This window comes from Mus caroli, chromosome 16, assembly GCF_900094665.2.
Source record: "Mus caroli chromosome 16, CAROLI_EIJ_v1.1, whole genome shotgun sequence".
NCBI classification, from domain to species: Eukaryota; Metazoa; Chordata; class Mammalia; order Rodentia; family Muridae; genus Mus; species Mus caroli.
In genome coordinates this window covers 66,008,780-66,022,070 of record NC_034585.1, presented here as the reverse complement: position 1 = coordinate 66,022,070, position 13,291 = coordinate 66,008,780, and the positions used below count along the sequence as shown (strand labels likewise).

At 38.6% G+C, this 13,291-nt stretch overlaps 1 protein-coding gene across 1 annotated transcript in view; it reads right to left on the bottom strand.

Annotated features, from left to right (window-relative positions):
- Positions 1-13,291, bottom strand: part of Gbe1 (1,4-alpha-glucan branching enzyme 1) — a 232,374-nt gene that overhangs the window by 50,429 nt on the left and 168,654 nt on the right. Inside the window, exon 12 of the mRNA XM_021184815.1 lies at positions 12,560-12,731. Coding sequence (XP_021040474.1) covers positions 12,560-12,731 — 172 coding nt within the window. The remainder of the gene's footprint in view (positions 1-12,559; positions 12,732-13,291) is intronic.

Below are 13,291 nucleotides of genomic sequence, written 5' to 3'. Positions count from 1 at the left end.
AAATTCCTAAACAAGAAACATAGGGACACATATCAGATGACCCACATTATAAATAAAGCAGTTCTCTGTCAACATTTTACCTGATAAACAAACCAATTACATATACTCTGTATATAGGAACATACAAACGTTTTGTGAACAAATATAAGCAAAGATTGGGTAACAAATTTATATACCAATAAAGGTGTGCTGTACAAAGACTCTCAATAATACTCAGGAGCAGCCCATCCCATGATGCTTTGAGAGATGGGGGACGTCAAAACCCCGCCCACTAGCTTGGACATTTACTAGTAGTTGAAGTAATTCTGTTCTCTAGCCTATCCCAGGTTCCCTTCTCACAGAAAGCCTTCCTATTTGACAGGTTCTGGGCAACTCTAATCTCTGATCAACTGAAGGCTTCTAAGGGGAAAGAAATAGAAGCAAAGGCTGCCTTTATGTGTTGTCCAAGTCAGCCATCAAGAGAGTGCACATTGCTCACAGATCTCCCCGCCAGGGTCTTCTGCTATCTTCACTTTTATAGATATCTCTTTAAAGCCACTGTCCTTTTTCAGACACCTTTTTTCTTCTCTATCAAACTGAAATGATGGTTTCCCTGAGCTATGAACATGACCTTCACCTCCATGAAACTCCCATCTTAAGTAACTGCACCTGAACCCTCTTTCTTCATTGCTTCAGGCCAAAGTAGTAAATCTATACAAATACTAATATTTGTACATGCATTGTATACACTGTTAATTGTAGCCTCACTTTCTTCTTCTATGTTAATCTTTTTCTCACACCAAAAGAAATAAAGAGAGAGAGAGAGAGAGAAAGAAAGAAAGAGAAAGAAAGAAAGAAAGAAAGAAAGAAAGAAAGAAAGAAAGAAAGAAAGAAAGAAAGAAAGAAAGAAAGAAAGAAAGAAAGAAAGAAAGAAAGAAAGAAAGAAAGAAAGAAAGAAAGAAAGAAAGAAAGAGAAAAAATGGTCTGGGGAAATTTTTTTTCTCTCCCATATGGAAACAAACCTTGATCCCCCGTGGACTCCGTTGTCTTATATTACCATTTTCTAGAATGTGTTTTGAAGCAACTGAGTTTTTCTTAAGTGCATTCTAGTGTACATCTTTGCTTTCTACCTCTCAGAATCACTTATGCCCTGGTTTATCCCGGCAAAAATAGCTGTTTTGCCTGACTGATCATTTGAAATCTGGTCACTGGGGATGGTGACACTACAATTCAAGCATCTTTTCTTCCTTCCTCCAAAATTCCTTCTGTTTCCCCCAATGGCTTTCTCGTGGTTAGGCAGTGTTGCTCCTCTGGGTCTTGCTCTGTGCCTTCATTTACTCTTGGGCAGTGGGTACTTACTGTTTGATCTTGCCTCATGGCTGTCCTGGTTCTAGCTGTTGGTAGCTGCAACCTGATTACACTTCTTGGACTTGATATTCTCTGACTTCAACTATTCACCATTTGTGTTTGAATGGGGATTGATGGTTGTGTGTCTAGAATTAAGAGCCCTTGCTTACACAAAATTCTGACTCCTCAACACTTTTTCCTTGGTGGTGAGGGGTACTGCCGGTTCCTGACCCAGACCTTAATTACTGTTAGTCCTCTTTCCAAGCCAGTAGCTAGGCTGACTCATGGTTCCTCACGACTCACCAGTTCTGTCTCCTGCTCTTAACTCCTCCTCCAGGCTCCGAGGTTGCTCCCTGTGCTCTTTCTGGCCTCGTTCAAGTCGTCTTCACCAAACCCAAACTAGGTCTCCACAGTAGTCTCACTAGAATTTAAGTTTGAACATAATGCCTACTTCTGTAGTAGGGCCTGTATCACCTTTATAAATAAAGTTCTAGTCACTTTCCAAACTAAATGCTTTTATCATATATTTATTAAACCCCTCAGAGCTCTGAAGGACTAAACCACCAACCAAAGAGTACACAAAGAGGGACTCATGGCTCCGGCTGCATATGTGGCAGAGGATAGCTTTATCTAGCATCAATGGGAGGGGAGGCCCTTTGGTTCTGTGATGGATGGATGCCCCAGTGATGCCCAAGCATAAGGGAATGTTTGGGCAATGAGACAGGAGTGGGGGGAGAGCACCCTTATAGAAGAAGTAAGGAGGGGTGATGGGATAGGGAGATTGTGGAGAGGAAGCCGGGAAGGGGGATAACTTTTTTGTTGTTGTTGTTTTTGTTTTTGTTTTTTTCAGGACAGGGTTTCTTTGTACAGCCCTGGCTGTCCTGGAACTCACTATGTAGACCAGGCTGTCCTGGAACTCAGAAATCTGCCTGCCTCTGCCTCCCGAGTGCTGGGATCAAAGGCATGCGCCACCACGCCCAGCTGGGGATAACATTTGATATGTAAATAAATAATGTAACAAATAAAAAAGCAGCTTAAACTTATACTAATTTCTTTTATGTCTATGAGCCACCCAAGAGTACAACCCATCCATCATAATTAGGCCTGTTATCTATCTGAAAAGAGGTCTTCTCCAGTTTTTGCTTCAACTGAGTTGGTCCCTTTCTCATCAGCTCTTTCCACAGTATCTGCTTTCATGAAAAGTGAGGAAGTGTGGAAGTTGCTGCTTCAAATGATGCCTGTGTAAATAAACGTGGTCTATTCACACCCAATACTGCAACTCAGAATATAACTTTGATTCTTGCTTCTTATATTTCCGTCCCACAGGCACTTCTTTCTGCAGCAGTTACCTGAACCATCTCTGCTTTGTAGTACTGATCCACCACCAGGAACAATACAGAAGGGAACACTTAAACATGTTAAAACAAAGGGCATTCTCTTCGGTGAATATATAGTACTTGACTTTTAGAAAACGTATATGGCATAAAAAAAAAAAAAAAAAAAAGATGCCTCCACTGCAAATGAATCACTGTTACAAGAAGAGCTCCCAATACAATTTCTATTTGTCTCAAGTCCTGCTGTTCTGTGGGTGACACACATATCCAGTTACAATGGTAGCTGAAAGATCCAAAGGAACTACCAACTATGTTCATATTTTCCATTCCTAAGAATCCCTAAGTAAAATCATATGTGGAGTCCCTTCATTCTCACAGTAATTCTCAAGAGGAATGTTGCCAGTGGATTTTAAGTTTTTACAAAGAAAAGTAGGGTATTCAGTGATACTGGCAAGGATGCGTTTTGGCAGCTGCAGACCTGAAAGTATTTATTCTTTCTGGTCTCTGCTCTTCAAGGTGATTTGAGTAATTCCTTGACATCTTTGATATTTTTCTTGTATTCCTCTTTGTGAGGTTGGCTTCCTATATGTGATGGCAAATGACCATATTCATGCCAATGGTTAGTGCACTTTCAGGATAGTGGCCCTCTGGAGGAGTTTCCACCAATGACCCTGTCATCAATGCCTCTCTCAGTTGTGCTAGCCATCTTGCCTTTCACCATGACGTGTAGATATGGAATCTCCTGACTTTATCCATGTCAGAGGACAGCTGTTGATGGGGGGTGAGATCCTGGCATGTGATTGTGATGGTGGCTCCAGGGAGACCGAGGAACCAAGAGCCTAGGAGCTCTTGGACAGAAGAGGGTGAGTGGAAAATTAGAAAGCTCTTTTACATTTATTTCACAAAGCAGGACAAAACCTGAAAGACTACCTTCTGATCATTTTAACCTGGTCTACTTTTCACAATTTTTGATGCATTTTTAACTTACAAATTTCTGTGCTGTGTGTGTTTGTGTGTGTGTGTCCCTATTCACTTGCACTTTCATGTTTTGTATTAGTGATCTGCAATTTAAGTCTGTTATTCCTAAAATAAATTAATACTGGGGTTTCTGACAAGTGTTGTGTCTCAAAAATTTCGCTGAACATACTGGCTTACATCTTTAAATGCAGCACTGTGGAGGCATGAGCAGTAAGATCTCTGTGACATCAGTCAGGTCTATATATGGAGTTATAACATAGCCAGGACTACTTCAAACTCTTTATCTCAAAAGGAAAAAAAAGAAAAGACCAAAATAAATAACTGCATAGACATATAATGAATGAAAGTATCAGATATCAAATAACTCTCTCACTCGGGGAGAGAGTTATTCTATTTCCTATAGCATATTTCCTAGCATTGCACAGGAAAGAGTGACTGCAAGAGTGATTCTGAAAGCTTCTAGATGCTCTCAGTTACTGCTTTTTGGTTTTCAGAGAAGATACTCCTGCATTCCCAGCGAAGCCTTCCAGTGGAGGGACAGGATCTAGCCTCAGCAGCCATAATTCCAAAGAGCCAGAGAAATGTCCTTTGTGCCTACTTTAAGAGGCTGGAGTATAAATGGAGGAAGTCACTCCTGGCAACAGCTTCCACCTCCCAGAGCACGTGAAAAGCTATTTCAAGAACTCATTTCTCATCTAGAAAACAATGGGTATTTTTGTTCATTACTTATTTTTTATGAGGCAAAAAAGTAAATTTTCAACACTAAAATCCAAATATTACTAAGTACTCAGTTACAGCGATAAATTATAATTCAGGAATAAAGCATTCAATTGGAAAGAAATTTAATTATGTAACTGAGACTTATCCTACAAAAACTACCATGTGGAAGATTTGTCCTTTTTTTCCCTGGGTTTTCTTTATTATTATTATTATTAGTAGTAGTAGTAGTAGTAGTAGTATATTTTCTTTATTTACATTTCAAATGCTATCCTGAAAGTTCCCTATACCCTCCCCTTGCCCTGCTCCCCTATTCACCCACTCCCACTTCTTGGCCCTGGCATTCCCCTGTATTGGGGCATATAAAGTTTGCTAGACCAAAGGGCCTCTCTTCCCAATTATGGCCGACTGGGTGAAACAACAATATGAACTAACCAGTACTCCCAGAGCTCATGTCTCTAGCTGCATATGTAGCAGAAGATTTGTCCTTCTTGTTCAACACACCCCTGTGACCAGCAAATGTGGCGCCCATGGCGAGCATTCACTTCTATTCAAACAATAACCATTCCACATCAAATTGGGAGCCAAGTGTTAGAACTCTCTGTTGTGGCTTGAATATAAACTGTTTCCAATGGTTGTGTGTATGTAAGCAGTTGGTCCCCAGGTGGTCACTATGCTGATCAACATGCTGGCTGAGAAGGTTTCAGAACCTGTAGGAGGGTGAGCCTTGGGCTTTGGGGCTTTCTAGCTCACCCTATTTTCTCCTCCTATTCTTCTTCCTCCTCTGTCTTAACCTCCTCCCTCCCCCCCCCCATATGCACATGTGCATATGCAAAACCTTTCTGCTTCATGTGTGTGTATGAAAATGTGATCATCCAAGTCTGGCTCCTAACCCCATGCTTTCCTTTAAGGTTGTCAAGACTTTGCCATCCTGAGGACTGTCCCTCTGAGATTGTAAGACAAAATAAACCCTTTCTACTCTGAGCTGCCTTGTGCCAGAGTATTCTATTACAGCTGCAAAAAAGCAACATAAAAAGGAAGTTGGGGACAATGTTTTCAAAAGCACCTAAGTCTTGAATATAGGAGACTTCCAACTGCACCAAAACTAGATTTAACTTCAAACTTCAGTTAGGATGAAAACACTAGATTTAACTTCAAACATCAATCAGTAGGGGTTTCTAAAACACTATAAATACAACCCATAAATTCATAAAAGTGATATGTCAACTTGTCTATATATGGCAAATTTTGAAGAAAAAAGAAAATCCACAACTCTTGTTTTTCAGAATGCTCTATGAAAAAAAATGTTTTTAAGGGTAGGTATTAGACTTCTATATTCAAAACCATATATAATCAGTAGATTAGCTATTTAACAGAAAAGCAGTCCAATAATTTGATACAAGGTAAAATACAAGAAAGACATGGTAAATTGTAGGGTAGAGTCATTGCCTCAGGTAGGGTTTTACTGCTCTGAACAGAAACCATGACCAAGGCAACTCTTATAAAGATGACATTTAATTGGGGATGGCTTATAGGTTCAGAGGTTCAGTTCATTATCATCATGGCGGGAGCACGGCAGCATCCTGGCAGATGTGGGTCTAGAGGATCTGAGAGCTCCACCTCCTGTTCTGAATAAGGCAGCTAGCAGACGACTAACTTTGAGGCAGGGAGGACAATAACAAGACCTATACCCACAGTGGCACACCTACTGCAAGAAGGCTAAACTTCCTAATAGTGCCAATCCCTGGGCCAAGCATATACAAATCATCTCAGTCATGGAAACAAAACAGAAATTTTGGAGTTGACTAATGGCTGTTTGTTTGTTTGTTATTTTGCTTGCTTGTTTGTTTTTTTCAGAAGTCTTTGCACATGTGCCCCTTGTTTATATTTTAACTCGGTTTATTTCTTGCTTTCCTTTTCTACATCAAAAAGGGCAGAGATTGGACAAAGACTCAACAAATTTTATGAATTAATTATATGAGAAGGAACAAGTCAATAAGCCCACTTGATCCCAGATTTTGTTGGGTTCCAATTATGCATGAGTTATTCAATATCCTGGGAAATCCATGTTTTACGTAGACAGCACAAATTTTGAGCTTCCTGGATCACCTTGATATATTACAGTGGTAAATCCTGCTGGCTCTGTTGATTTTACTTTGCCAGATCATGTGTTTTGTACTTGCTGCTGGGGGTGGTTTTGTTTTATGAAACATTTGAATTATTTATGCTTTGAGGTAGATCCAGAGATCACACGCCCCATTAAAATTTCAAATCAAATGAAGGTGCACTCATTTAACAATCAGTCTTCGGGAAGGCTAGACACCCTGTAAAGAAGAGGGAAATGAACAGGGAGAGAGCTAGCTCCGTGACAAGAGCAGAGCTTCCTTAGGTCTGAGGTGTCAGAACTAGTCCAACATGACAGTCTTGAGGTGACCCCTGTCGCTCTGCATCTCTGTGTCTACAGAAGGTGAAGCTAAGGATAAAGTCAAACCAGGGGCAAACAAGGCAAGACTCTTTAAAGGCACACCCATTGAAAAACAAAAATGTAGTTTCCACCAAAACAAACAAACAAACAAACAAACAAAACCCAAAAGACCAAAATAAATAAAGAAACCCCCCACATGTTGTTGAAAAAAAACAAAAATAGGCTTTCATAAAGCTATGAGACATGGTTGTTTAAATGAAGAAAATATTTGGTAATACAACTATTTGGTATTACAAACACATTCTAAACTAGAAAGTGTTTTTATACAAAAAATCACCACCAACTCAATGCTAACATTTTTACCATAAAATTGACACTTAAAACACAATACATTTTCATTATTATTTTCCAATTAATGAGTAACTATTTCTAACTTCTTCCAATGTCTTCTGCAGATTCTGTGTGGATTCTGGAGGTCAAAACTAAGCTCTCCATTCTAGTATAATAAGCATTTTAAACTACTGACTGATCTCCAGTCCATACCTTTTGTTTTTCTTTACCATTAAATTTGGCTTAAAGCAACAACAACAACAACAAAAACCCCGAAAATTCTTTTGTCTAAACTTTATTTTATTTTATTTTATTTTATTTTTTGGTTTTTCAAGACAGGGTTTCTCTGTGTAGTCCTGGCTGTCCTGGAACTCATTCTGTAGACCAGGTTGACCTTGAACTTAGAAATCTGCCTGCCTCAGCCTCTGCCTCCCAAGTGCTGGGATTAAAGACAGGTGCCACCACTGCCCAGCTGTTTCCCATTTCTTTATTTTACATGTAATGTTACAAATGAACTCTAATTTCAAAAGAGCTCTGAACTGCATCAAGCATACGATTACTCTGGTTTTAATATGGCTTTCCTGAGTCCTCCTAGTCCAAATGGTTTTGACAGAGAAGCTCAAAACCCAAAGTCTCCTAACTCAGCTTGATCCCTGCTGAACACAGTATTCTGTTTACCTTGCAGTGCCTGTAGTGCATAGCCACATATGAAGACACATTGAAACATGAACCTGCAAAGAGCCAATTTGCCCTCTCATGCCTGCACATTGAGTTTATGAATGTGTGTGTGTGTGTGACAGAGAAAGAGAGAAAGAGAGAGAGAGAGAGAGAGAGAGAGAGAGAGAGAGAGAGCACATAAATTGTGTTTATAAATTCACGACAAAAACATTAAATTTGTTTTGGTGTTCTATATGATGGTATCTTATAGACACAGAGATATCACCCAAAAGATACATAAGACATGCTAACACATCAGCACAATCTGGCTTTGTCAATAAATTTAAATAAGAAAGGTAAACTCTGATTTCCTTATACATAAATCCAAAGTTGTCTTAGTTGATATATTCATTATCCATTGTATATGAGAAATGTAATATTTACACTTGATATTGCTGACTACAGAAATGTTTAAATATATTATACAATACAAACTGAGAAAAGGTGAATGACTTCCTTACAAATAATGATTACCGTCTCTTTTTATGTAGATTGTCAGAAAATAGCAGGCTTGGAGACCATTGAAAGTAAGTATCTACTTCATGATCAACTCTGGGCTGATCCTCCTATGTATGATAACAATCTAAGGTTAAAGAAGGAAAGCTATCTTCACTGTCCCTCCTTAAGAATTAAAATAGCCCATGAGAGGAGGATATAGAGGGGTTGGTTGTAGCCCTTTAAGGAAAATTATGTCCTTTTGGTAATATGTGGCTATTTTATAGATTTACTCATTTAATTTTAGATGTATTTATTTATATATTGATTGATTGATTGATTGATTGATATTTTATGTAGGGTACATATGTGTACCCTTTCCCCACATATATGCACATAAAATATCAATATATGTACCACATGTTCACACTTGCATAAGAAGATTAGAAGAGAACGTGCCCACAGTTGCAGGGAGTTGTGAATTGTGACTTGGCTTCTAAGCATAGAACCAAGTCCTCTGCAAAAGGTCCCAGGAACTGCTCTGAATGCTAGGCTGTCTTTCCAGCTCTCTCTATTATTAATATTTTTTAAATCTAGTCAGTTGTATGATTTTTTTTTCACTACAGGAATATGGCCTGCATACCCTCTCTGGCTCTGGATAGGCAGGAGTCATTCTTACCTGCCTCATAGATTATATGATCACAAAGATATTCTATCCCAAATTAGCCTGTCAGTCACCTTGACAGGCAAATGTTGCTCAGGAAAGCTGTCTATTAGAGTGACTTCAAGAAACATGATATACCTGAATACATGCTAAAAGACTGGCAGAAAACTCTCTTTTGCAAGATATGAAGATGTACCCCCACGATCCAGTCCCAGGATTCAGCATGCTGCAGATCCTTCAGGCTAAGCGTGAACTCAAATAAAGTATAAGGCTTTGCTTTTCCTGATATTGGCAAAAAATACTAAGCTCTTTTGCTTGAAATCCCAAGCATCCTTGTTCTCTCTGCATACACTTGCCTCCCATGGAGCTACACATGGACTGGTTGGCTCTGCCTGTATTCCTGACCTCTCATTTAGAAGTCAGACCCTTTCCTCTTTCTCTGACCTATCCCTCGCCTCTTGCTGTGGCTAAGATCTCCAGTTCTTCTGTTCCCTTCCACTGGTCTCTAACCTCCAAATTGTCCTTCAGTTTCCTTCTAAGTCTTTTTCCAAATTTATCTGAGACTGTGAACTGGCATGAATCCCTGGTATAGGTTACAATCTGATATCTTAAAATATAAATGGATTGAATACCTTAAGCTACTCATATTAATCAATAGGTCTTAAAGATTCTTTAAAACTTACTTACTTCCCCTATATGGAATTAAAATTTTATTTAGAACCCGTACATTTACTAGAATAAGTAATAATAGGTAAGTTGAATATGCTTGCATGTTTGGAAAGATATACATTAAATCTTTTCACCCCACCCCACCTCAGTAAAGCCCTGTGAAACAGGCACAGCATTACCATAAAGAACTGACTGCAGAGAATAAAGATTTTTGGTTTCCATTCATACTTACAAACACCTAGAAGACTTGATTCAAACAGAGCTTTTTTACCCTCTATGCTATTCAGTCATCTGCCACACACTTATGGTTAATCTACAAATTGAGCTAAGTAAAATTACCTTGTAATAATCTCAAGTTGAATACCATGAGAATGAAGAAGGACCCAGCTGTGGCCACTTCCTAGTTATACACCACTAAACATGTGCCTTTACTGCACAGAGCTGGGATAACAGCAGCTGCAATTGGGATGAAGCCTAACTTAGTATTCACCTAACCTCTGTGCCCAGACTGCTTGTGAACTAAGATTTGGCAGAAAAAGAAAAGAAGGAGAAACAAAACAGGACAGAAAAAGTGACACTTTATTTTATTAACAGTTAATGGCAATTCTTTTGTAATTGATGACACGATATTTCTTTGAAACCCTAATCTAGAAACACTGTATCCAGAAACAAATGAAAAGCAGATCAGCCAAAGTGGTATTTTCTAGGGTTCTGCAGACAGAGCTGAATGGCAGGAAATCGGGGCGCATAGCCACATGTTCAAAGGTTGTGGGATCCTTTCACGTTTTGTGTTCACTGGCTTGAATGATTTAGATTATACTCGTTCCTCTGCCACAGCTCCCCCCAGGCCACTCCCACATCCCTACCCAGCCAATGGTATGTACTTTGCTTTGCTAAAACAAAATTAAATCAAATCAAAACAAAACCAGTGAATGAAAAAAAAAAATTACCAAACCAAAAGGAGACAGCAATATCCAAAAACCATGGAATCATTTAAATAAAAAATTACTGTTTTCTAGCTTTACCAGTGGAGAAATAAAAACAAAATCTATAAGATAAAAATGTAAATGACTAAAATATGGATAAGCAATTGTATTACTTCCAAATCTAACAGATTTTCTATAAGTGTTCCAAGTAAATACTAATTTCTTAAGTTTCTGAAATCCCTGTGCTTGTGAGAACAATTTGTGTTTTCAGATCAAGAACTAATGCTGAGCAAACAAATCATAACTGAATACTATCCAGAGTGCTGGCTGAGGACAAGTGTGAGAGCTAAGTCTGTGATCTGATGCACTTGTCCTAGTTCACAGAGAGGAAAGTGTAGTCTGGGGGATCTGGACACTTGCTGAGTACTAAGTTTATCCAAGACGCCACGTAACCAAGAGAGTTCAAAAGGTACTTATGTTAAGTCACATACAAGTGAGTTAAGAACACTAGAACTCATGGCATAGTGGGCCACTTAATAAACATAGTTACTAAGCAGACAAGATGGGAAGGAAAGAGTATCTAACAGTGCAGTGGTCCCAAACAGAGAAAGAACGAATGTCTCAGGGTTCAGATGCCAATGCCTATGGCATGAAAAAAGCTGAAACAATGTGTGGTTGGCAGAGCAGAGCTATGTGGTCTCAAAGCATGGTCTCAGGCAGGCGACCCAGGGGTGGCAATGCAGTATCTGCTCTGTCATTCATGGCTAACAGGTCACCTAGATGACACAGAGATACTGAAGGCTTTTGCAGTACAGGGACATGATGACAAAATTTAAAAAAAAGATATTTAAAATTATGATAGCTAGTAGAGAAATATTAAATTAAATAAATAATTTTACTAATAAAGTTAGAAATTATTAAGAGATTATGATTTAAAAGTAGAGGAATTGCACACTTGGTTAAGGTCCTAGATAGACTGAGGCTTTTAAATGATTCATTAAAAATAGAAGCTACCTGTTTTCAAGAAAAAAGTTGGAATTAATTAAAATTAGAGAAGAGCTCTTGACCCTATATAAAAGAATAATTTCAAAGTTACATTTTCGATCACACATGTGGCCAATTAATCAACCTTATAGAAAGGTAGATGTTAGAACCAATTACAGTTGTTTATTATGTTAAAATTCTCAGTTTCATGTACAGAGTTTCCCAGAGGAATAAACACCTGTCTTTCTTAGGTTGAACACAATTAATGTGTTAAAATGAATGTTTTGGAAATATTATGATTGATAATCTAGGTAGAGTAACCCATTGGTACCCCAAAGAGTATCCCATTTCTGCAGAAATTCCTCCACTCTGAGAAACACTAAGAAAGAGGAAGTATTTCACCTTTGAAACTGTCTGGAGCCTATCTTCCAACTGAGGTTTCATGTAAAAATCTCAGAAAGACTGAATAACTCTAACATGCAGATGCATGTTTTGTGTGGAAAAACAAATCTGGCTCCTAGACATGTTTTATAGTTTTATCAATTGCTCTCCAACTGAAAAGAATAAATTCCAAACTCCAAACATTAGGATGTTTGCTGTAAAGCAAATCATAATGGAGATTATTAGTTAGTTTTCTTGTTTTATTATTCAACATTCTCCAGGTAATGACCTTCTACCATCTTGTTGCTTTCAACAGTAAGTATTTTGCTCTTCAGAATGTCCCTTGGCCATGACTTTCACTTTTGTGACAAAGAAATTTTGAGTGACTACCTCAGAGAAAATCCAAACCACTTGCTTAACATATTGGTATTTGACAACTACAACTTAAGTATGTTAACATAAAAATCCTACAATGAAACCAGAATGAAGAAATTCAAGATAATAATTTTAGGATTGAAAAATAATGTAGCATTCTGATTGACAAAAATATTTAATAAAATTTAAGGATGAATTCTTTTAATCGGAAAGACCAATTCAAGACATTCTTCATCATTGATATCAGTTACCATTTTAGGCACAAATTTACTTTGCCATGAAAGTAAAGGTCACTTACCCATGAAATTGAGATAGCCTTCTCCACCGAGCCCGTGAGTGATGAGTCGAATCATCTTGTGAAGCTGTATTCCTCGATCAATTACTGGAGTGAAAGGAGCCAGAATGCTCATGTTTGTGTACATCTCGGCGTCCATCAACCAAAATGCTAGTGTCTTGTCACCAACCAATGCCTGCAAACCAACCCATCGAGGTCAATGAGGGACATAGGTAGCAACACTAAGCAGCCGTAACTTAGAGTAGCATAGCGCAGGGAAACAGGATGGTTAGTGATTCCTTAATGCAGTGGGTAGCAGGACGAAGGGGCTTCTGAGAACATGCGCTACTCAAGATTAAAGACAGTTAACTAACAAAGGCACTCATCACTAACAGGGCAGTCATAGCGAAATGTGGGGTATGGGGTCTCCGTCTCGGTATATTATTACAAGTTTCACGTTGGAAATACTTAAATGTCTAAGCCTATTAGGCCACAAGCTATTTGAATGGTTTTTCTGAAGGATGAACACAAGGTGCACAGCACAGATTCCTGAGCAGTGTGCCTTTCCTCCTCGTGTTCTTATGTATACCTGCTTGCTGTGCAGTCCCCGATTCTCTCAAAGTCTTTTGATGACTGCAGTTTTTCATAGGGGAAGATTATGAAAGAAGAAAATTACTGACCACCAGAACTTCTCACCCCAGAGTACATTCTGAACTCTCACACCAGAGTCAGACCCCCTCTCAAATGAAAACTGTT